Source organism: Nannobrachium achirus, assembly GCF_963921795.1.
Source record: "Nannobrachium achirus genome assembly, chromosome: 16".
In the NCBI taxonomy this organism is placed as follows: Eukaryota; Metazoa; Chordata; class Actinopteri; order Myctophiformes; family Myctophidae; genus Nannobrachium; species Nannobrachium achirus.
Genome location: NC_137823.1, coordinates 41,837,431 through 41,860,733, shown reverse-complemented (window position 1 = coordinate 41,860,733; position 23,303 = coordinate 41,837,431). Strand labels below are relative to the sequence as shown.

General features: G+C 41.7%; 1 protein-coding gene and 1 long non-coding RNA gene across 3 annotated transcripts in view; one reads left to right on the top strand and one right to left on the bottom strand.

The window, feature by feature from the left end:
- Window positions 1-296: 296 nt before the first annotated feature.
- On the bottom strand, window positions 297-4,716 carry LOC308301390. The gene is made up of 5 exons (XR_013962880.1): window positions 4,593-4,716; window positions 2,345-2,405; window positions 1,427-1,524; window positions 629-687; window positions 297-431 (listed from the first exon to the last, which is right to left on the bottom strand). It is a non-coding gene; the product is annotated as an uncharacterized lncRNA (long non-coding RNA).
- ube2j1 (ubiquitin-conjugating enzyme E2, J1) overlaps window positions 4,306-23,303 on the top strand; it is a 49,347-nt gene continuing 30,349 nt past the window's right edge. Inside the window, exon 1 of one of the 2 annotated variants that reach the window (XM_080745361.1) lies at window positions 4,306-4,327. Coding sequence is in view for 1 of the 2 variants with exons in the window: in XM_080745359.1 (XP_080601485.1) it covers window positions 16,206-16,236 (31 nt within the window). In the remaining variant the exon portion in view is untranslated. Of the gene's footprint in view, window positions 4,328-15,905; window positions 16,237-23,303 lie in introns of those variants that run through there. The other variant, XM_080745359.1, reaches the window with a different exon arrangement.

Here is a 23,303-nt window from a genome sequence, read left to right as displayed (position 1 = left end):
CTTTGCAACCTGCCTCAGCTTCGTCCCCAACCTTTCCATCACCAAACTCTTCTGAATCACGACATGCATATTCTAGGGAAAGAAATAAAAGGTTTTCTGACTCCAGCACCCGATTCACAAATATCAAGACAGTTTGTCATTAACAGTTTAGTGAAAGTGGTCTCTGTGGTTATGCCACAGACTTACCAACAATAATAAAGTAACCTTTTGGCAACTTTGTAAGAGACTATTTTATTTGTGTAAATGTTTGCAAATAGAAGTGATAAATATATTTAAATAAGCTATCATTCTTACCTTCACGTATTATTTTGTATCCATAGTCTGTTTCTATCTTTGTGAAAATCTTTTTCCGTAAAGCAGTTATTTTTGCGTTGTAGAACGAGGTTGCAGAACTTGCAGCCACAACATATTCTGCTATGACACTTCCCTGTCTGGGAAAGAAGTGAACATAATTAATGAATATTGTTGTTATAAGACCTGGAGGCATGGACAAATGTATAAGTAATTGAAATATTTCTATAGTTTTCCTTCAGTGTAGTGCATCAACTTCATCAAGATAGATTCCTCTTACAGTAAGATAACCCTAACCTAGACAATGACCTTGAAAAAAAGAGCGATACTTTGATACCTAAAGCGGATGAGTCTTGCTGAACTGAAATCCATGTCTCCTGAGGCAACTGCTTGAATCTGTTTCAGAAAGGATCATGATATTTCATAAATTATACAATAGCACCAGAACGTAGACATTTTAAATAAATATTATGACAAAAACTAATTTCACCCCCTTCTTTACTTCTGTAAAGCTGATTCTAGAGACACTTATCATGAACAGTTTGAATAATTCTGACACTGTGGCATTATATTGAACTATTAACTTTGTTCCCCGAATATGTCCCTGACTATGTCTGTAGCATGATTTGCAAAATCACTGGTGACCAGTGGTAAACCTGTAAACACAGTCACGCACGCACGCACGCACGCACGCACGCACGCACGCACGCACGCACGCACACACTAGTTAGGAAACGTAACCTCTAAATGAACTGCTCACATCCACCACCACTCATACTTCAAACATGGGTTTGATTTTTTTCTCTGGGAGCACTTATGCAAATGAGACTAGGCCTGGGGAAGAAAGGAAGGATGCAAGTACTGTATGTAGATGTACAATATGTATTTACGGTATGTATGTATGTAGGCGTACTGTATGTCTGCCTGTCTGTCTGTCTGTCTGTCTGTCTGTCTGTGCACATAATGTGAACATGAAAATTAGATACTGTACACACACGATAGGGCATCTTTGGCACTAACTTGCATACATGTGTAGACACACACTGTAGACACACACACACACACACACACACACACACACACACACACACACACACACACACACACACCCGCACACAGAAAAAAAGAGACTCACAGCTTCATTGATATTGATGTAGAACGTGTTACTCTGGTTATTGAGAGCATCCTCATATTTATGGTCCATCCTGAATTCAAAAGTCCTCTCCACCAAGACTAAAACAAAAGCCATTATGATTACTGTGCATTTCCACATTGAATATGATACTGTGTGAGTATTCTTTACTGTGGTTTTGGATCTAGTGATGTGGCTGAATCTATGTATTACCTGTCCACTGTTGAGGTTAAGGATTAAAGGCCAGTAGGCCAGGTGTTAGGGTCAAACCTCAGCTGAGATATGTTTAGTAATGTTGCCTTATATATTCATATTGTGGTTCTAACGTAGCCTATTTGTAGGCTTTTGCACTGCCCTCTAGACCACTGTTTTCCAAGCACTGGGTCAAAAACAAAACATTCTTTAAAAAAACATTCTTTAAAAAAAAGGAAAAAAAAGAAAGAAAGGAACGCAAATGTATTTGTTTGCATTATCTTGTCTGCCACTGAGTCTTTGCTTTAATTTCTATTAGATTGAATTCTTCTTGCTTATCTTACAGAAAGAAGCATGACAAACCCCTCCTATTCCACTTGACCCTCAATTTGAATTTTGAAGTATCAGAGTAGTGCCTCTGTAATTGAAAATATCTTCACTGCAAAGTTAAGGTGGTTGTGTGTGCACCAGTTTTTAAATGTAGTATAGTGCTTTTTACTATAGTGACATTTATGTTTTTATGTTTTGTGAATGTATGTTTTTAAACACTGCACAAACAAAGTTCCGAAAGGAAAATAAAGTTCTTCGAATCGAGTGAAACCGTTTTATAGGGTTAAACACTCTACACAATCTTTCTTCCTGCCTCTGGGTTATACTGTGTTCCAATCAACATCTTTGCACATTCTTCAATCCTCACATCTGGCATTAATTAGTTAGAAAATGACTTACCCTCTCTTTTTTCTCTGGAATGAAATAATTCAGTGCCAGGTATCTCTGTGTCTGTGTGTTCCTAGTGAGATAAATGGTATTGTTGAGAGTACTTCATGGTATTTCATCTTCATTATCTGATGTCTGACGATCAAAATAACCTTTTTTTTGGTCACAGAAACCTGCAATTGGGCACTTTCTTGGGGTGGCGGGGGTAACTCACTGCCCTCCATAATGAGCAGTAGCCTAGGGGCAGACTGTTTTCACATATGAAATCTTGGGAGAGAATTAGATCCAGACATTGTGGCACTGTGTGTATAGTGCCCAGTTATCATATCATAATAACATTTCCAGGTCAAGCGCCATAACTGCCACTAAAGTACATTTTGGAGAAATAAAATGGCCGTAAAATGTACTGTATGTATGAGTACATGATATGAGTACATGATGAATACTATGTTTTATGGCCTGGCCGTCTGTACCCGCAACGGGTCGGGAGCGGTCTAAGACTAAACACGGGCGGGTGACATTTTATTGTGAAAATCAGATCAGACAACTGTTTCTGCCTAAACAACAGGTTCTCACCCTCAATGCTTCATACATCCGACGCGATGATAAAGGCTGTAGGCGTCTGACCATAGACGCGGACGGATTGCCTAATGTCTCAAGGGATAGACGCATTGGGTGGTCTAAGAAGAAAGAAAAAAAAGTAGTTCCTGATGCGGGATTCGATACCGCTCTGAAGGCTTCTTGGTTTACCAGCCACCCGTCGCTACCGTTCACGCCACTATAAACGACGGAGCAGCACCGTCTCAGGCGCCGATGACCCCCGTGAGTCGCCACCGAGGCGAGCGATAGCGAAGCCGAGTTGCCGCGACGAGCGGTGGGAACGGCGCATGAGCCGACTCAGCCGCGTTACAGAATTACGTGCCGTTATGGACAGAATAGTAAGCTTGACCAGGGGACTGCTTCCGCCTCCGAAAGTGGCTCAAAGAAGGGACTACGTTATCATTCCACGTTTTGTCAAAGATAAAAGCACAAAAAAAAAAGGACTTCCCAGTCACTCTCGTTAGCTCAGTCGGTAGAGCATAGAGATACAAATCCAACGACCGGAGTTTGATTCCCCGTGACGGCCGTCAGTGAAAAATATTCCAGTAACCACATGCCGGCGCATGCGTATTAAGACACCGTTCACGTTCAAAAACTCTCCGTTCCCGTCGCACCCTTGACGCAATAGACACTCCCAGAGCGTCGCAGGGGTGAAGCAAAGGAAAGCCTCGGATGGGTGAAGCAGAGGGGGTGAGAATGGGTTGGCCTAAACAACGTCACTGGAGCGCACACAGTGGGCCGCAGGCGGACAGAACCACCACGGTATGCATACAGCACTGTTTCCGACCGGCCTAAATGTCAAGTCGCACACAGGAGTGGCTGGACAGCACACCACACAGTCAGTCATTCACAGACTCAGTGAGCCGGACTTACATTCGCGAGCGGCAACTGCCGCACTATAAGTTGTTTGTAACCATTTTAGTTTTGATCCTGTTTTGCACTTTAACTGGATATTGGTCACTTGTGTCTAGTTGATAGTATTGTTTTGAATTGTTTGTCCGTTCTTGTAATAATGCTATCTCTTGGCCAGGTTACTCAAAAAGAATGTGACACCAACCGGAACACTTTTTTCTAAACCAAATCACACAGCTCAGTTTTAGAATGAATAGCCTACCAGGCTTTCCTCCGTGGTGGAAAGCCTGCGATGTAACATTCATTTTATTCTGGCATTGTGGACTATGTGATTGAACCTGACAATACGTAGACAGTCGGCACTTTATCATGTACAGTTCAATGCACAGACACGCATTTGCATATTAATGTCTAATCTCTAAACTGTACATAGCAGCTACTGCTACAGTATGTCTTTAGGCCATGTCTTTACTTCAACAGCTACTGCCATGTGGACCTACGTACCAAAGTGCAACCACGTCAAACATGATGCACCAACCTGAAGTAGGTTAACTTGTGTATCAACTGGATTATGCAATGTATAGCCTTGATATATTTTCCTATCCTCTTTTCCGATCCTTTGCCGTTTGATTTCTTTTTCTCATTGCTCTCCCTGCCCTCCCCTCTTATTTTCTTTTCTCTTCTTGAAAACGACAAAAACTAATTATGGAGCTTGCACAAAATAGGTCTAATAATTTCACCTGTAAACCTGTGATGCGACATCAAAGAACTGAACTGAACTTAATTCAAAAAATCACTACCCACTTACCTCTAAGTACAAATGTAGAGACTCTCCCAATTTCAGTTTCTCCAGATAGTAGCAGATCACCAGAAGAACAACCATGTATCCTACTCCCTTTGGTAATGCCATCACTAAAGACTGCAATGAACAGTACAAACTGGAATAGACTGGCTCTAACAACAGCATGGATCCCAAACATAGAGGTGCGGCAGAACAGATGAATTCACAAACTGCCCCAAAAAGGAAATATTAGTTGACCCCTGCTGGACCCCAGGCAGCTAAGTATTTACCCATTAAGTGGTTAAATTTGGAGAAATGTCTATCAGTCTATGGCTCTCCGATCAATGACAGAGGAATTTCTGCTTTGGGCAGAAATTAGCTTCCATTCTTCCATTTAAGTCCAGGTTTGTGTAGCATGAGCAACTCTCTTAAAAATCAAAAGAGAAGACTTTTTGGGGTGAGCTAGTGTACTTTCGGAGTGTAACAGCCACAGATATAAAAAGCTAGATACGTAGTCTGCCGCTGCAGTTCATTGGCGCGACTGCTAAAACAGGACTGGCCGAAGTGCAGAACTGTGGAAGGCGCTCTTCCCCCTGCAGTGGGAAAGAGGGAGTCCCGCATCTGATTGGCTTACTGAGCATCCCATTCTGTGACGCACAAGGAAGCGTCCTTCAGAATTCCGGAAGCTTGCCAGTCCTCTTTTACCAACACCCAAGAGCCTGGAGGAGGCGTCTACCTTTCTATGGTAACAACAACGCACAATTAAGCACAAATCAGGCCTAAGACAGTTTCAGCAATGAGCCAGGAACATGCTTGTCACAACCCTACCCAGTAGCCTATATAGTGTTTATTCATAGTAGTTAATAGACAATTAAATGTTAGGAAAAAGTGATAAAGCATTAGCCGCCTAAAAAAATCTTGGTCACTCAAATTAAAGGAATAGTTCACCATTCCTTCTATTGATTACTCATGCCATGACCAGAAGTAGGGACAAAACATAGGGGGACATCAAAAGCAGAGGAATGGATTCCATCCATCCCCTCGAGCAAATCAACCCCAAAAGTTGATTTGAACTATGTTATTTTTTTAAAATCTAAAATCCAAGTATGTCTAAATGTTTTATATTTTTCATCATCCTATTCATATATTACATATTCCCTTTCCCTGCACGTCATTGGTTGACGCTGCGCATAACATATAGGAATCATATAATAAATAATACACATTCATCTGAGAATTCGTGTTCTATCAAAATGTCACACTGTTTGAAGAATTTCATAGTCATCAGGGGTCTGTTAATGATCGAATTAGTAATTAATTTGCATAATTTCAATTTGACATTAAATATATATATTACATATTAAATTAAAATATATGTTTTAATGTAATAATGATTTTATTTATTTTTATTTATAAATTAAATATATTCACCCATGATATGTAGCCGTTATTAAGAAATATAACATGCGCGCGCACAAACAAACACACACACACACACACACACACACACACACACACACCCACACACACACACACACACACACACACACACACACACACACACACACACACACACACATATAATTGTAATAATAATTATTATTTTTGCCTGTCATATTATATATCCTCAGTGATGGGCAAGCTACTTGGAAAATGTAGTAAGCTAAGCTACAAGCTACTCTTGATGAAATATAGCTTAAGCTACAACGAAGCTACCGACAGAAAATGTAGCAAAGCAAGCTACAAGCTACACGGAAAAAGTAGCTAACTACATCAAAGCTACTTTATTTTTATTTTTATCAACTTCATGATCAAGTGCAACTTTCCAACAAACAAATAGTCAGGCAAAAATGCTCAGTTCGATTGATTATTATAAAACTGGAAACAAGCCCTCATGTCTGGCTTTTTGTGTCATCCTTTCATTTACTTTTTAAATTAAATGTGTACCTTTTCAGTGTGACCCACCCAAAAAAATTCTATTTGAACTGGGGACCCCACCCTGACAAGCAATTGGAATTAGGAGTTGGGGCATTACATTTAGTTTCTCTGTTCCACCGATAAATTAGCAGATCTACAAGCTCACAACACCTCGGAACACAAGGCGTTTGTCAACTTGGCCAATGTTTGACCAGTTTTTATAGTTGCTAACTTTTGATGCAGTTTTGGTATTTTATTCATATTTTTTTAGGTTTAAAAAATCAAAAAGGTCCTTAAATTGCCACTTCACTGTCATTAGTTAGCTGTGGACAAAAGAGTGCCCTGATCTGTGTGCTGTCGAAACAGCTGATAAGATGGATGGATGGATAATCTTTATGCTGATAAACAGACAGACAGACAGACAGACAGACAGACAGACAGACAGACAGACAGACACACAGACAGACAGACAGACAGACAGACAGACAGACAGACAGACAGACAGACAGTTAGTCAGTTAGTATTGTAACATTCTCATTTGAATTGATTCATGTTAGCCTACAATTCATTTTGTACTGTAGTGGTAGATGCATGGTGAGTTGAGTGTAACGTTCCAAGTAAAGTAGATTTACTGTAGGCCTACTTACACTAAGTACAATTTTGAGGTAGGCCTATCTGTACTTTACTTGAGTATTTCCAGTTTTCAGTACTTTTACTTCTACTCACTACATCTCAAATCCAAATATTGTACTTTTACTCTACTACAATTATTTGAAAACTTTAGTTACTAGTTACTTTGCAGCTATGAATGATTATATCATAAAATATAGACTACATTATTCCACTTTAGCCCTATTTTATACCGTGGCTATTTCAAACATTTAGTAGCCTACTTTTACTTTTGGTAGGCTACTTTAAGTAGACCTACATTTTGATGCCAATACTTTCATGCTTTTACTCAAGTACATTTTTAATTCTGGACATTTGCTTATGGGGTACATCTACAGCGAAGTATTGATACTTTTAGCTTACTAAGTACAAATTGTGAGTACTTTTACCACCTCTGCTTTAGATAGAACATCTTACTGAACCTTTAGCACTAATTTATCAGGTCACACAATGGATCAGATATGCATCCAGCCGATGGCTCATTCTTATGTTAATTCACGTCGTTGAGACGGGCACGTACCTTTTAGGCGAAGCCCGAACTGGCGAAGTGGGGAAATGTCCGATACCGTAGCGATCTGGCGAACGTCTTCTGGACAGGGCGTTTATCGTGCGCTTGCCCAGGCCTTACGGCCTGGGCATAAATATAACGATTGCATTCACCACGGCTTCGTAACTCCCCTGGCCCGCTCTTCGCGGCCACTCGCGCCTGCGGCGCTCGGGGGCGAAGAGCAGGACCAAGGTCCGCTGGCCTTCGCGCCGCTTGCAGTGTCGTGGACAATCGATTCGCCAGATGGCTACGGTAGGAGACAAATCCCCACTTCGCCAGTTCGGGCTTCGCCAGAACAGGACTTTCCCGTGTGCAGTTGGTGCCAGTGTTGCCAACTCCCCAGTAATGGAAGTAGCTATAGTGGCTCTCCCAGAAGTAGCTAGAAGTTGCTAGGGGTGGGGTGCACACACAAAAGCGCCTGCACGGGAACAGATGCACGTGCGCGTTTCTAGGGTAATAATTCAAGCTTTTGTATTTTTTTGTACGCCGGCAATACCAGTAAGAGATGTGGCGTGCGTTTGCGTGTCACTGAGGAGCAGGCAAGCAGCAAATGTAGTCTAGGACCTGACCGTTTAGGAGGACATACATTCGTAACATTTCTAATTTCAATATATTATGACAAAACAACTAAGAAACGCTGAAAATGTTCAACTTATTATTGTCCAGGGCCTTAGGGAAACCTTTTCCACTAATCAGTGTAAAAGCACCACATTTATTATCCCAGATGTAACCCAGGGCATGCTCTAATGATTTAGGAAGGGTGCCCAGAGACTCTACAGGGTCAATATGGTCACCATCTCAAAATAGTCTTGGCTACAACTATTGAACCAGATGAGCTACAAATGTTGACCCTGAGCAAGATTCTTAACCCATAACTGCTCTCAAAAACAGAAATGTATGGAATGCCCCTCCACAGGTCTTGAGAGCTGCAGCCTCTCTGGACATTCTTAAGAACCACTTAAAAACACTATAGTCCGGGAGCCAAATGGTGATTTTTGGCTTAACGTGGAATCGGCTGATAAAGTTTTTTTCTCAACTGATTCTTGTAGCTTGGGGTCACCTCTTAAGGATTCAAGACGATGACCAGCGATATCCATTGAGCATTTTTTGTTATTAATAACAAAAAATGTTATTAATAACAAAAAATGCTCAATGGATATCGCTGGTCATCGTCTTGAATCCTTAAGAGGTGACCCCAAGCTACAAGAATCAGTTGAGAAAAAAACTTCATCAGCCGATTCCACGTTCACCCCCACGGCTCCCTGACTATACCGTTTAAACAAACATTTGTGGAATGTCTTAAATTCAGTTGTTGTTAGGCTATAGTGAGCCTGCCTGGGAAGCCTAAGGTTCGAAGTGGCCCTGAGCAAGATATTTACCCCTAACTGCTCCCCAAAACGTGAACAAATGTAATGTAATTAGATTTTGTTGTCGTTTTTAATCATTTGAATACTTCAGGCTGTGTCTTTAGTCCTGTTGTATGTAAAGCACTTTATCTCTGAGAGAAGTGCCATACAAATGAAATGTACATGCATACTTACTTCACCACAATACACGTTCATAAAAGTTGTTGAACAAGTGTAGCAGATTCCTTATGAAGGTGAACTCTGAACTGGTTTGTCCACTGACCATTCCATGTTCCAGCAATGGGGGGTGTCACATGTTGCCCCTAGAGAAAATACCTTTGGACATTCAGGTAGTAGAGGCCATACCATCAGATGGAGAAGGCACAATTAAGGCAGTCATCTCATGTTCAGACTAGATATATGACAGCAATTGCAATCTGATCCAATTGGGCTCTCATCAGGTCCTGTGCATTCTTAAAATGTTCATTTGTGATCACACTCTGCACTGGCTCAGCCTTCAACTGCAGGGCACGCACATTCTGTAGGAACTTCAGAAAGGTCAGGTCACCAGAAAGCCCACTTTCAGCTAATAGTAAACCTATAGTGTATTATCAAGCCATGCGTAGCAGGAAAAAGTTACACATTTATGAATTGTGGTTATAATCTGTAGCCTACAGCAATTAATTGATAATACAGCATGTATAGCTGTAACGATTTAATAATGATTTAAAAAATGCTACATCATTCAGCAGACCATGTTTATTAATTTTGGTGGAATAATTGTGGTCTATCGTTGTATTTATTTAATTAGGTTAGGGTTAGGTTAGTACTCTGCCAATTCCCATGAAAGAGCTAATATTTGTTTATTTGGAATCAAAAACATTGAACATGCCACAGGTATGAATACATCTTGAAGAAAGTAAATGTTATGGTTTTGATTGAGTATTTTTGCATGTAATCTCTTAACCCTATTTTTGTGGTAAATAAAAACTGATGGCCTGAAAGGTGTAATATGCAACCATCTAAAGGAAATATGCTACAGTTTCACTAATAAAGATTGTAGAAAGCAGATTTGATTTGATGTTCAAGAAGCATTTTATACCAAGGTAGAGTAAAAAAAAAGAAGAAAAAAAAAAAGAATCAGACACACACCATCTTTGAAATATGCACGATAACGACAAGTTTGCACTTGTAGTTCATCTGGTTCAATAGTTATGGCCAAACCAGTTTTGAGATGGTGGCCATATTGGATTTGTCTGCTATGACAACCCTGAAGAGTTGCTGGGCACCCTTTCTAAATAGAGCATGCCCTGGGTTACATTTTGGTGCGTTTGCACTGATTAATTTCCCTAAGGCCCTGCACAAGAATAAGCGAGTTACGAAGCCGTGGTGAATGCAATCGTTATATTCATGCCCAGGCCGTAAGGCCTGGGCAAGCCCACGATAAACGCCCGCGCAGTCCGGTGCGCATTTCCGAACGCACCCTTTCCCCACACTCGGACTGAAACACCAGTAAAAAACACCATCCCATGACAGTACAGATCGCGTAGCCAGACAACTAGAGTCTGGAAGAGCAGCTCCCGAACGCGAGTTTCTAAATTCTAGGAGAGCTAAGGCAAGGAGCGCTCGTTTTCACCAGCGTTGGCAGGTTAGCTACTCAGCGTCTGTTTTACTGAGGTTAAGGTTAGGTTAGGTTAGGGTTAGGGTTAGGGTTAGAGTTAGGGTTAGGGTTAGGGTTAAGGTTAAGGTTAAGGTTAAGGTTAGGGTAAGAGTTAGGGTTAGGGTTAAGGTTAGGGTTAGGGTAAGAGTTGGGGTTAGGGTTAGGAATGGTTGAGGATAGGTTCAGGTTTTGGTGCACCTCTGCCGCGGTCCAAGCGACTACAATGGAGCGCTCCCTATCTCCGGTTCAGCCAATCACAAGCTTCAAAAATGAGTCCGGGGCGTGGTTTCCCTTAGCAAGCCTAGAGTTTCTAAACTCGCGTGCGGGGCGTGGTTTCCCTTAGCAAGCGTAGAGTCTCTAAACTCGCTGCCGGGAGCATTTGACCAAATCGCGGAGGCAACAGTCTGGCCACGCGAGACTATGCTGGGAGCATTTGACCAAATCGCGGAGGCAACAGTCTGGCCACGCGAGACTACATACTGTGTAATGAGTACACATTTTGAAATAAAAACATAAATCTGGCGGAGCAATACCTCTTTAGACCTCTTCTCAGTGAATCTCTGCATGCAGCTGTGTCACAGTGTCAGCCTGTCTGTGTGACGTGATAAACTTTCGGCTTAAAGAGACAGTACCTTAGGCACCGGAGGAGGGGGGTCATTTGGGTCTGAATGTGCCTCCACTAGTAGTGGTCTATTTATTTATTTATTTTCCCCGACCGGCGCAAGGTCTAGCTGCGCTCCCGACTGGCCCCTAGTGTTGAGCTGGCTGAATGCTCTGCTGGTTTGTTTGATTGATTGCTTGATTGATCAGTTTCATGACAGCTCACCACTGGTACAAGGTCAACTAAAAGATCCTAGTAAGCTTTACGGCTTATTTACACAGGAGCCACTTTATGTATTTCATTTAACATTGAAAGACAGACGGATAGAACATACTTGTACTTTACATAGGATAACATCAATTACAAAAGCAGAAAAGAAAAAGAATAAAAATAAGTTTGTCATTTTACAAGTCACGAGTAGCAGCCGGCTGAAGATGATTCGGACCAATTTTGAAGGAAGCTATAGGGATTTGCACGGTAGGGCGTTCCACATGTTGGTGGTATAGCTGGAGAACGAATTAGAGCCTTGTTTAGTGTTAAATCTGCGTTGAACATGATCTGTGGCGCTGCCTCTAGTGTGATTGTGGACATCCTTGACCTTTAGGAAGTAGTTTGTCAGGTACATGGGTATCTTGTACACCAGGCCTATTGCAAGGTGCTGTACTCTGTCAGCTACTGTGAAGCCTCGATCAGAGTCGGGTCCGCGGTGGAGTGCGGTGTAGTCAACTTTAACGCTCAAAAAGACTACACCGCACTACACCGCGGACCCGACTCTGTTCGAGGCTTAAAGCCGGCATCATAGTCGCCTGGGTGGTGGAAGGCTTTACACGCGGTGTAGTCTTTTTGAGTCTTTTTGAGTCATGAAACTACAACGTTACATCATTCCTCGTGGTGGAGAGCTTTACACCTCAAGTCCCAACGCATCTCTCTGTTTTTACTATCAGACAGACAGGCTCTACACCCCGTTCACTGATTGGTCGATCTAGACCAGTCAGTCACGGTGTACAGGACTCCACCGTGAGTGACTATGGTGTCCTGCACTTATTTTCTGACTTGAGGTGGAAAGCTTTCCACCTCAAATTTGCGGTGGATAGCTCTCCACCGTACACTCTGATACAGGCTTAAGCCACCCCACGCTTAAGTAGCGGTGAGGTGGGCCCGATGAGGAAGACCAAGCACGACCCTAAAGCCCGGATCAGATTCTACGGTGGAGAGCTATCCACCGCAAATTTGAGGTGGAAAGCTTTCCACCTCAAGTCAGAAAATAAGTGCAGGCCATCATAGTCACGGTCCACGGTGAAGTCCTTTACCCCGTCTAGACCGGTTCAGGTCGACCAATCAGTGAACGGGGAGTAGAGCCTGTCTGTCTGATAGTAAAAACAGAGAGATGTGTTGGGACTCGCGGTGGAAAGCTCTCCACCGCGAGGATTGATGTAACGTTGTAGTTTCATGACTCAAAAAGACTACACCGCGGTGGAAGGCGGACCCGACTATGATCCGGGCTTAACACGTCTGAGTTTCTCTTATTCTAGTTCATCTCTCACCTTTGACACAGTCACATCTTCAAAGTAGTGAGTAGAGGAAGGACATTACTGCTGATATGACTTTGGCAATGCAAATGTATTCTTTTATCGTTTTCTCATGCCAATAAAGCTCCATTGGATTGAATTGAAGTGCTGACGCTCTGATCCTTGGCAGGGAGGTGTAACTGTGTAGAAAATGGATGTGATCCTCTGTGTGTGAGAGCTGCTCCAGCTCAGCATTTCTCCTCCTCAGTTCAGTAATCTGCTGCTCCACACGGTTCCTCGCTTCTTCAGCATCACTCAGGTCACGTCTCTGCTTGCCTCTAATCAGCTCCCTCTCCTCAGATTGTCTACTCTTAATGCAAGTGATGAGCTCAGTACAGATGGTGTCACATGTCCCTACCGCACTATCAGCAGCGTGATTGATGGACTCCACCTCCTGCTGAAGCACCTTCATGTCTTTCTCTCTCTCTTGGATTCTCAGCTGAATGTTCTGCTGTGTTTTACCGATCTCCTTCTGTCTCTCAGTCCGCTCTGCTACAGCTGAGATCATGTCATGACCTTTGTGTTCTTCCAAGGAGCACAGATAACAGATACACTGCTGATCAGTACGACAGAAAATGTTCCTCACCTCGTCGTGACGAGAGCAGATGTTCTCCTGAAGCCTGCTGGAGGCTTTGATCAGTTTGTGTTTCTTAAAGGCAGGAGACTGGTAGTGAGGTTGGAGGTGTGGGTCACAGTAAGAGGCCAGACACTGAAGGCAAGTCTTCACAGCTTTTAGTTTTCTCCCAGTGCAGACATCACAGACCACATCTCCAGGTCCAGCGTGGCAGTGCTCAGGAACAACAGCTTGTAATCCTGTCTTCTTCAGTATCGCCATCAGTTCAACCAACATGCAGTTTTTCTTCAGAACAGGTCTTGGGTTAAACGTGTCTCTGCACTGTGGACAGCTGTAGACGCCATTCAAATCCTCCTGATCCCAGTAGCCTTTAATACAGCTCTTACAGTAGTTGTGTCCACAGGGAACACTCACTGGATTCTTCAGCTGACCCTGACAGATAGAACAGCAGAACTGTTGAACTCCTTGCTGCGCCATTTTACAGCAGACTGTCTGACATGCAGAACTGAGCTGGTTCACTTCTTCAGAGATCAAATGACATGGGAGGTTCATCACAGTTGTGGGTGTGTTGATAGGAATGCCTTTAAAGAGGTAGTGTGCACTATGATGTATGATTTGATGATGAAAATAGATTTACCCTGTATATATTTGTTGAATTTAACAAAGGAACAAAGATTATGACATTTACAACATTTTGGGACAATAAAATATGTGATATACAGTATCTATGTTGTCAAATGACAGGCGCCAATACTCCAATGTAGGCGGTGATGGTTGCAGGCCTAGTGCAAAAATAGAAAGCTCAAATGACAAGATAATCTCTTGCCTCTCTGAGGCATTTACTTTTTACATACTGTGGCCCTTGACTCCACCACTCACCCACCCTATGAGGGGGTATGCAGGCTGATCACAGTTCATGTCTCCTGCAACCCTGTTGCAGTGTGATGCATACTGTTCAGTACAATTATAGGGTGACTGCTCTCCATTCTGACATGTCGCCACTCTGACATTGACTTATTATTGTCGGAGTGGCGACACTTCCATAGAGGTTAAGTTTAGGGTAAAGGTTAGAGATAGGGTTAGTGTCGGAATGGAGACATGTCGGAAAGGAGACATAACCCAATTATAGACCTTACCTACTACTACCACAAAGGGAAGATAGAATGGTTTCTGGGTGCATGTCAATCCCTTTACTTATCTAGAATGATCCAGTAGGGCCAATAGACATGCTTCAAGGCATAAAGGACGCTTCAATAACCCATTTCACTGCCAATGCCCCCATCATTTTAGGACTCAAAGTGTCAAATGATTAATTACAACCTATCTAAAATAAATCTCTTTAAGTGCAGGAGTATAACAACAATGACTAGCATTTGATTTGGTAGTGCCACAAAACACCTCCCCAATAAATAGTTGCCTATGCTATTCTGTTTTCACCATGTGCATCTTGACATAATTAATTGCCACTGTGCGGGGTAGCTACGGTACTTGATGTGCTGTAGTGTGTCACCGTTTCTCCGTAATGCACAATCCGCTGATGTGTGCTGAGGGCCCAGGCACCAAGGGTGCCAATGTTATGCTTAATTTATGCTCTGTTGAACGATGGTGTCGCATGCTGCTGAAAATAGAAGATGAACGAGCCGGAGAGGGGGAAAAATAAGGGAGGCAATTAACCCTGCGGGACCCCGGTCAACAAAGTATAGGCCTATGGGGTTCAGTAGAAACAAATTGTGATTTTTCTTTGCTACAGTATTCAGTGGCTATGGAGAGTTGGGAACACTAATGCAGCTGTACAGATAGCAGAGGATGCCACCCATAATGCAGCTTGTAGATTTGGTACCGTTAAATAATGATGACATAGATGCTGTTTTCCATTTAAGGGAAGTGTCAGTATACTACTGTTTGAGTACTAGTCATGATGTTGAGCTCAAAACAGAGCGTAAATAATTCCAGAGTTATTTTCTTCATCGTGCCTGCCCATAAAAGCACCCCTCATGAACCAGCTGGATTTATTCTGTGTGCCCTGAGGGATCTGAAATGTTGCTTCTGCTCTGCAAGACCTACTGTCTCTCATCATGCCAGCTTCCTGGGGACATATTTTGCAATGTTTGCAACATTTCATAATTTAAGTGACATATAAAAAAAAAAGACCAAATAAAAATCATGGAGACAGAGAGAGACATACAGAGGGACTGACAAAATAATATAAAAACATATAGGCCTGTATATATATATAGACCTAGATTAGAAAGAGAGAAATACAAATAAATATATTAATTATGTACAGTATGTATGTATGTATGTAGCCTATTTATTGTTTTTCCTATCAATACCTATCATCAGCCTGTGGAGGGCAGCAACATGCCTAAGATGTGTCTGTCTATCATGCTCTGCTGCAAAGGCCACATGAAGAAGCTCAACACCAGTGAACTTCCTGTTTACGTTTAACACATGACGTCACAGCTGACATCTAACAGTAAACAGACCGCTAGCAAGCTGACTAACCTCGCGTTTTAAAACAAGTTCGCTGGGATATTATTGTTTTATATTCGAATCTGATCAGAATCAGCTTATAGACTACCGGTGTAGATTGTCAACCCATGCGCTAACTGGTCATAAGTGTGCGACACGTCATATCTGGACTGTCTTAATTAGTTAGCAGCAGGTGGCTAACTGTGCTAGCAGTATAGTAGCCCAGTAAGCTCAACAGTATATTTTTTATTTGACACTAAGGAGACGCTTTGCATACCGCCTCTATATGGAGAATAAATACAACCTCAAGAGTCCGGGTAAGTTATAACCGGCTGTTCTACTTCTCCAAGTTTGATAATAATAATGTGACTAAAATATCGAACAACCACTTCCGCATTGTCGCTTTTTACCTTATTATTTCCTCTAAAATATTGATTATTTCATCAGTGGTAGAACACGTGCTCACATTTTTACCCAAGTAAAAGAACTCAATACCGCAATGGAGAAATACTCTTTTACAAGTAGAAGTCCTGAATTCACAATTTACTTGGGTAAAAGTACACAGATATTGGCTTCATAATGTTCTTTAAGTACCAAAAGTAAAAGTTCTCATAAGAGAACTTTGCATTGTGCAAAATGTCCCATTTCAAGTTGTCAAAACGTACACAAATCTTTTGAAAATAGCAGATCTACAAGCTCACAATGCAACGCAATGTCATCACAATGTACACCCAAAGGAAAACACAGAGCAACAGTCATACTTAAAATTGTAAATTGGAAACAAGTGGGGTACTACAAATAACATTTAATTGGGCCTAAATGTAAAACCAGATGTTGCAATACTTTAAGTTTATACCAGTGTGGTAATACTTGTAAGCTTAAAACAGTGCGGTACTAATACTTTTTACTTTTCAAACATCCTTACTGAGCTTCACGACTCCAATAGATGCTGTTGCCGAGTACTTGCCGTTTGTGAATCATCTGCAAGATTAGATTCAGTCATTTTTATTTGTAGAACATTCCTAGTTAAAAAATAAAATCTGTGTCTTAACTTGACCACATCAGCAAAATGTTTATAGCCTATAGGCAATAAGCAAACAAGTCAACAACAATGCAGAGGTCAGGTGTCAAATTGTGAGATGTAGCTTGCCAGTGAAAGTGACCCAAAGTTTCCCTATCGAGAGAACACAGCATTGTTTGGTGACAGTTAATTATGCATTTCCCCTCTTTTCAATGTTCTATGACTAGGACCCAATTCAGAATGGAGCAGAATATCCATTATTTATTAGACTTCTTGCCAAAATGTCTTTCAATCATATGTTGCCACTTGGCATAGCAATTATTCCGGGGAAATGTAACATTTAGGCAGGCATTGACACTAAAGGCCTGTCCATACTTCGACCAAACCCGCCGTTTTCGGTCAAAAGGTCCTTTTCAACTATACAATTTAATTCCTCGAAAGTTCTGGAATGCTTTTTCCCCGAACAATAGTTCTGAAATTTGCACTACGAGATGCTGTCACTCGCCGAAATCATGTTCGGTGAAACGGCCAACGTGATTGGTCGGTTGGACCCCCCCCCCCCCCCCAGCTACTGTACATTGGAAAGCCTGGTGACGCGAGGCTACTGTACATTTTAGCTTTTGTTTTTTGTTTTGCGACCCGCGAAAACTACTATTAGTAGGCTACTATACTGTCTGTGTCGGTGCATGCTCAATGAGCGGTGCGACACGACGCAGAAGGACGAGAAGGTCGTCAAAACGACTGGCAGACATTCTCATTATTTCAAAATGTTTCTCCTCGTCCATGCCCCTCTCATCCCCTGAAAGAGAGTCTGATACAGGCCATGCTCGCCTCCTCCTCAGCCGCACAAAGCAGGGCAAAATCCTCCTCCTCCTCTCTGCCTCTGCTAACATTTCCTCTTGGTCTTCCTCCACAATACGTGCCACCGCTTCCAACTTCCAACGTGCCAACCCTCCGAACAGGAGCGAAGTAAGAACATCCGACGTTTTTTTTTCCGGAAAAGATAAAAAATAAAAAAGTTTATTTTTCAACCGAAAAGTTCGGTTCTGTCGAAGTATGGAGATGCCTTAAGGCTTGCCCACCTGCCCCCGGCAGGTAAATAAAATGTTAGGGCAGGTGGAGTTTGCTTTCAGGTTGCCCGACCGGGCAATTGCTCATTTTAGAGGGGACGCAACGGCCTACATGAGATATCTGTCTAAACACCTGAACATGGCCAGAGCACTCTGTTTTCTTGTCTGTGGAATGTAAAATAAGAACACTGTTTACCTATAATGTGCTGTTTTTACTTAAAGGAGCTATAGTCAACTTTTTCTTGAAAAACGGATGCTAAAATAAAAATAATTTTTCGAAAATATTTTATAAAAAAATAAGCTTCATATATGTGTTTCTATTCAAAAATGACCACAAAAAGCGTAAAATAATGATAAAATAATCATTTTGGCCATTGTCAGACCGACACTTTGTTTACATTCTAGTCTATAGACTAGGATGTAAACAAAGTGTCGGCCCTACAATGAAAAAGTTGACTATAGCTCCTTTAAACATGTAAAATAACAAGTGTGAAACCATAGACATAGTCAATCATAGCTATGTAGGTATTTGGCATTTGGATTTGGAGTTATTGAGAATTATTTGAGGTATGACATTTTCGCACAAACCCAGAAAGTAAAGAAAGTGTTAAATTGAACTAAAATCTTTACTATCATTTTATAATGGACAATTTACTTTTCGGGCAAGTGGGAATGACCTTTGGGCAAATAGAAATTGACCTGTACTTGCCCGACGGGCAAATGCCTCTGAGACCTTAGTGTCAACCCCTGATTTAGGGCATGTGATAGATAGGCTGGCTGACTGTCAAGGTCAGGGCTCAGAAGGTATTGAAACTGCAAAAGCCAAAGCAAGATAAGAGAGAACCTAAGCAGTGGGTTAATGCCACGTAGAACTAGTGGAAGTGGGTTGTGAAAACTTGATGTTTGCTTTCCCCTTAACAGCTTACACACACAAGCACGTGCAAGCAGGTGCAAAACTACCCCATCTGCCTGACTGGCACTCCAAATTTGTTTAGACTTACTGGCTTGGAACGGGTATCTTAAGTTTTCAGTTGCGATTGCTAGTTTCAAAGTGGTCAAACTAAGTACTAAATACTTTATTGTACAGCTCCGTTGAACTAAAACTTGTACTGTGTCAGACAAACAAAGTGCTACAGTCTTTTGCAGTGTAATAATTAGAAGTAAAGGTTATAATGAATTAGTCCATAAAATTAATTTGTATAATGTATAATGAACCAGCTCAGTGTAGATTTCTCTTTTGGGTCACAGGCTAAAAAGTTTGGGAACCACTGACCTAGAGTACCTATTTTGGGCATGTCATTGTGGAAAATCTTGAGCCTTGTGGAGCTCCATATTTTGGGAGAGCATTAAGGCTGAACGATATTGGAAAGCAATTCACATTGCAATTTTCTTGTTTCTGTTTATTTGCAATTATATATACTAGTACTGTATGTAGAAAAATCAGGAATGGCAATTTGCATGATATATTCAGATCTTCACATCGTGTCTAAACTTCAATAGCTCCATTTGGAAAGAATTGATGGATGATCTCAACTAGTAATGATTAGGTGATTTTAGTTGTACAGTGTTCTGATCACCCTCTGTGAGCACAGAATGTGCATGCGAGAACAGTTACCAAGAAGTCATACATTAATGTTATTTATCAGATGGACTACTATTGTTTTTATTCTAGATTAGTCATGAAAATATCAAAAATGCATATTGTGTACTATGTGTACTCTCAGAGGATCAAACCACTCAGCTTCTGTTATTCCTTTGCTCTGTGTACTCTATACTTCAGTTCACTTTGTTATTTAATTTTCATTTTATATCTATTAGTGGGATTAGTCTAGAGTGGGATTAGCTCTCTTTTGTTCCCTATTATTTCCAGCTGAGTGGGTTGAAAGCAGCAGAGGTTAACCACCTTAGCCCAGGCTGGCGTCCCTATTTTGGGCATGTCGTAGGCTAAAAATATCAAATGCTTTCAAACATTTTCAATGGTTTCATAGTAGCCAATAACAAGCTCACAGATTGGCTATTTTCACTATTTATTGTACGATATAGGGCTTAAGTGGTTAAAAGCGATCAGACTAACCCCAGTGGCAAAAAAAAACTTGTCACTCCTACTTTACTAAGCTATTCCTTGGTAGAACAAAGAAGTAAGAGCCAAAAATGAAAACGGGATGTGAAACTCACTCACTCTACAGGAGGGACAGGCATGGAGCGTCTGTCACATTGCATTTGCAATTCCAATGCAATTGCACTTTGTAAAAGTATCTGCTGAATGCCTACTGTATCCAACCGTGCACAGTTACATCAACATTGAAGGGACATCATGCTGAGAAATGGAAAGCCTGATACAAATAAGAAATCTGTCTGCAAACCCAAGTTCACTTAAATTTAGGCTATTTGTTTACACCAAGCTTTTGGCAAAAGTAGTCTCAGAAGTGGTCTCAGAGCTACAAAGAAAGAAAACAGATCAATCAAATAAAGATTCATGAGTCATGACATAGCAAGTATTGTTTTGTGATGCTAGATGAAGTAGCTTGGTGTTTCTGAGTGTTTAGGCCTATGTATTTCTGATTGCTTCAAAACTCTTTTCCAAGTTAACCTATCAGCTATAGGATGATTGTCCCTTAATTGACTGATGTTGTTTATAGATTCGCAGGGAGATGTATTTACTATTTGGATCAGGTATTGATGTTGCCAGAGATAGCCTAGTGCTTCATTTCCCTCCTGCTGTGCACACTTGGCAGTTGGCACTGTAATAGTGACACACTTGATCTATGACACCGTTACGACCCACTGGGTCTAGGGGTTTGTAGGGACACTACAAAGGCAAGATGTTTCAAGCCAAAAAGCTTACGTTTTTATTACAGATGAATTAATCAAACATACAATTAGTGAAATACTGTTTATATTTACCTACACTAGGTGCTTTGAGTGCAATATTGAGTTGACTGGTCCACCTCTGGCCAGTGGGAGGTGCTGTAAGCAGTTTTGCACTACGAGCTAGGAGGAGGTACTTGGTTTTTGCTCTGGGAACGTATTTAACATGGCAACCGCATGATCACCGACAATCTCATTTTATAGCTAAGCTAAGCAAAACATTTTCAATCATAAAAAAGGCAATGCAGTAACATCATTTTGATTCATATTTTGTCCACACTGCCTTGTTTGATAGTGTGATCTGAGTTACACTAGCCGGCCCCGTTGCTCTGGACAGACTTCATTTGCATGAATTTGAGGTCGAGTCCTGATTATGCAAATTCATATATACGGCAGTTGGTCTGTCAACTTGCCTTGCTGTATTCATCGTGTCCTGCGCAGCTAGATCTCCTGCTCCACAGTGGAAAATGAAATGGGCCCGTTGATTTATGTCATCTGATCCACACTGATGTGTGTCTGCACTATAAGGTGCTTTTAAAAGCATCCACCGAATGTTAACATGATCATCCATGTTTTTCTTGCCACTGGAATCAGAACTTGAGAAAAATCAGTCTGTCACCCACCCAAGAGAAGTGGTGGACTGATGGATTGCCCACAACTTTCTCCCCTGTCGACAGCTGCAGCCACGGGCCAAGGTATCAGGGCCCATGACCTGAGGGGTTTAAGAGTCTGGTCTGGTAGGCGTGAGTCTGAGCCACTGCTGGCGCTGTCTTCAAAGCCAGAGCCTCCCCCCTCCTTCCCTGTGGGGTCTGGATGAATGAGGGAGAACGTAGACATCCCCAAAGGAGCTTTTTTTCTCAGCCTGGTACATCCGTCTGATTCTGATATTCTGCTGCAGGTTCACCACTCAACTTGAAACTGAAAGTGATGAATTGTGTCGTATTGCAGCTAGCTGGGATGCCGGGAGTTAGAAACTAAGTTCTAACCTAAATAATAATACCTTAATGCTTAGCTAGAGTGTTTTTCCCCTGCTGTCTCTCTGTTCTGATTTATCTCTCCTTTGTTGGTCTCCCTCGGTCTCAGCGCGTCCATGCTTTTTCCCCCTTCACCTGCTTTCTCGCTTCTCTCTCTCTCTCTCTCTCTCTCTCTCTCTCTCTCTCTCTCTCTCCTTCTGTATGTGTGTCTTGCTGAAGATTCCTTTTGATTATGTAACAGTCTTTATGCAAAATATAAGATTTTTTGGGGGGCAAAAGTGGCTTTACAGTCAATCATGGGCTTAGCTTTCATCCAGCCTCAGAGTTCAGAAGAAAGACAGAACTAGTTTTTTTAACCACACAAATAAAACGATTTCATAAACAATATTCCCCTAAAAAAGAAAAAAAGAAATACAAGCTCACAATGCTGCATCACAATGCTTTATGAGATTTTAGATCGATTGGTTTGGCTATTCATCATACAATGAAGTAATACAGCTAGAGGAGTCAGAGGTATAGATATTCTTGTGGTTTGATGATGAGAGAGGCCAAAGCCTATTTTCTACTTAAACGCTCGACAGAGTTTGCCTGTGTCCTTCACAGTTCCAAATGGTTAGCTAGTAAATGCTTCATTTACTTCTACAGTAATTTGCTTGTCATCGCTGTAGGGCTGAATCCTCTTATCTCCATTCATAGTTTTCAACTTTTCTTGTAAATTGCTACACCAATTGACCACACAGTGTTACACAAATGTATCAAAAGTAGCAGATCTACAAGCTCAAAATGCGCAACCATGTGCCGCGTTTTGAGCTCGTAGAGCTGCTGCTTTGCTGTTTTTGAATTTGAATCCTGAAAAGTGAACAGTTTTGGGTTGGACATATGAGGTTTCCACCCAACAGCAACGTTTGTGCTGTACAGTAGCTTGGGGGAGGTATAAAGCCCTGGCTCTGTGGGCTAGTGTGAAGGCCTGCTGGGTAGTCATTGGCCCAGTTTGGACGGAGATGAGGGGGGGGGGGGGGTGGCTGTCAGGATGGCTTACGCCACACATCAGCCCTACTGTCACCTCCAGCAGCACCAGTGCTCAAAGTAAAACCCATACATTGGCTCTGATGTCATCATAGCTGTGTGTGGTGCTACGTGTGTTGTGCATTACAAACACATTCACAACACATCATCATGGTACATTTGAGACGAGTCATATTACTGTATGTTTGACTCTGGACTGGAGCTCTGTAAAAATGTTGGTAACGTTGCTGTTGTTGAAGTTTTAGAACCATTCGGGTGATTTTATGTGCTTGTACAGTATGTCTACTATCATACAGGCTAATTTTGCCTAAATTGTGTGTAGTGTGTGTACTGTACACAAACTTCTAATCCATCTCTCAGGTTTGCAAACGTGTACTCTGGCACTTTTTGAATTCAATGATGTCCTTCAGAACTAAAACTAAACT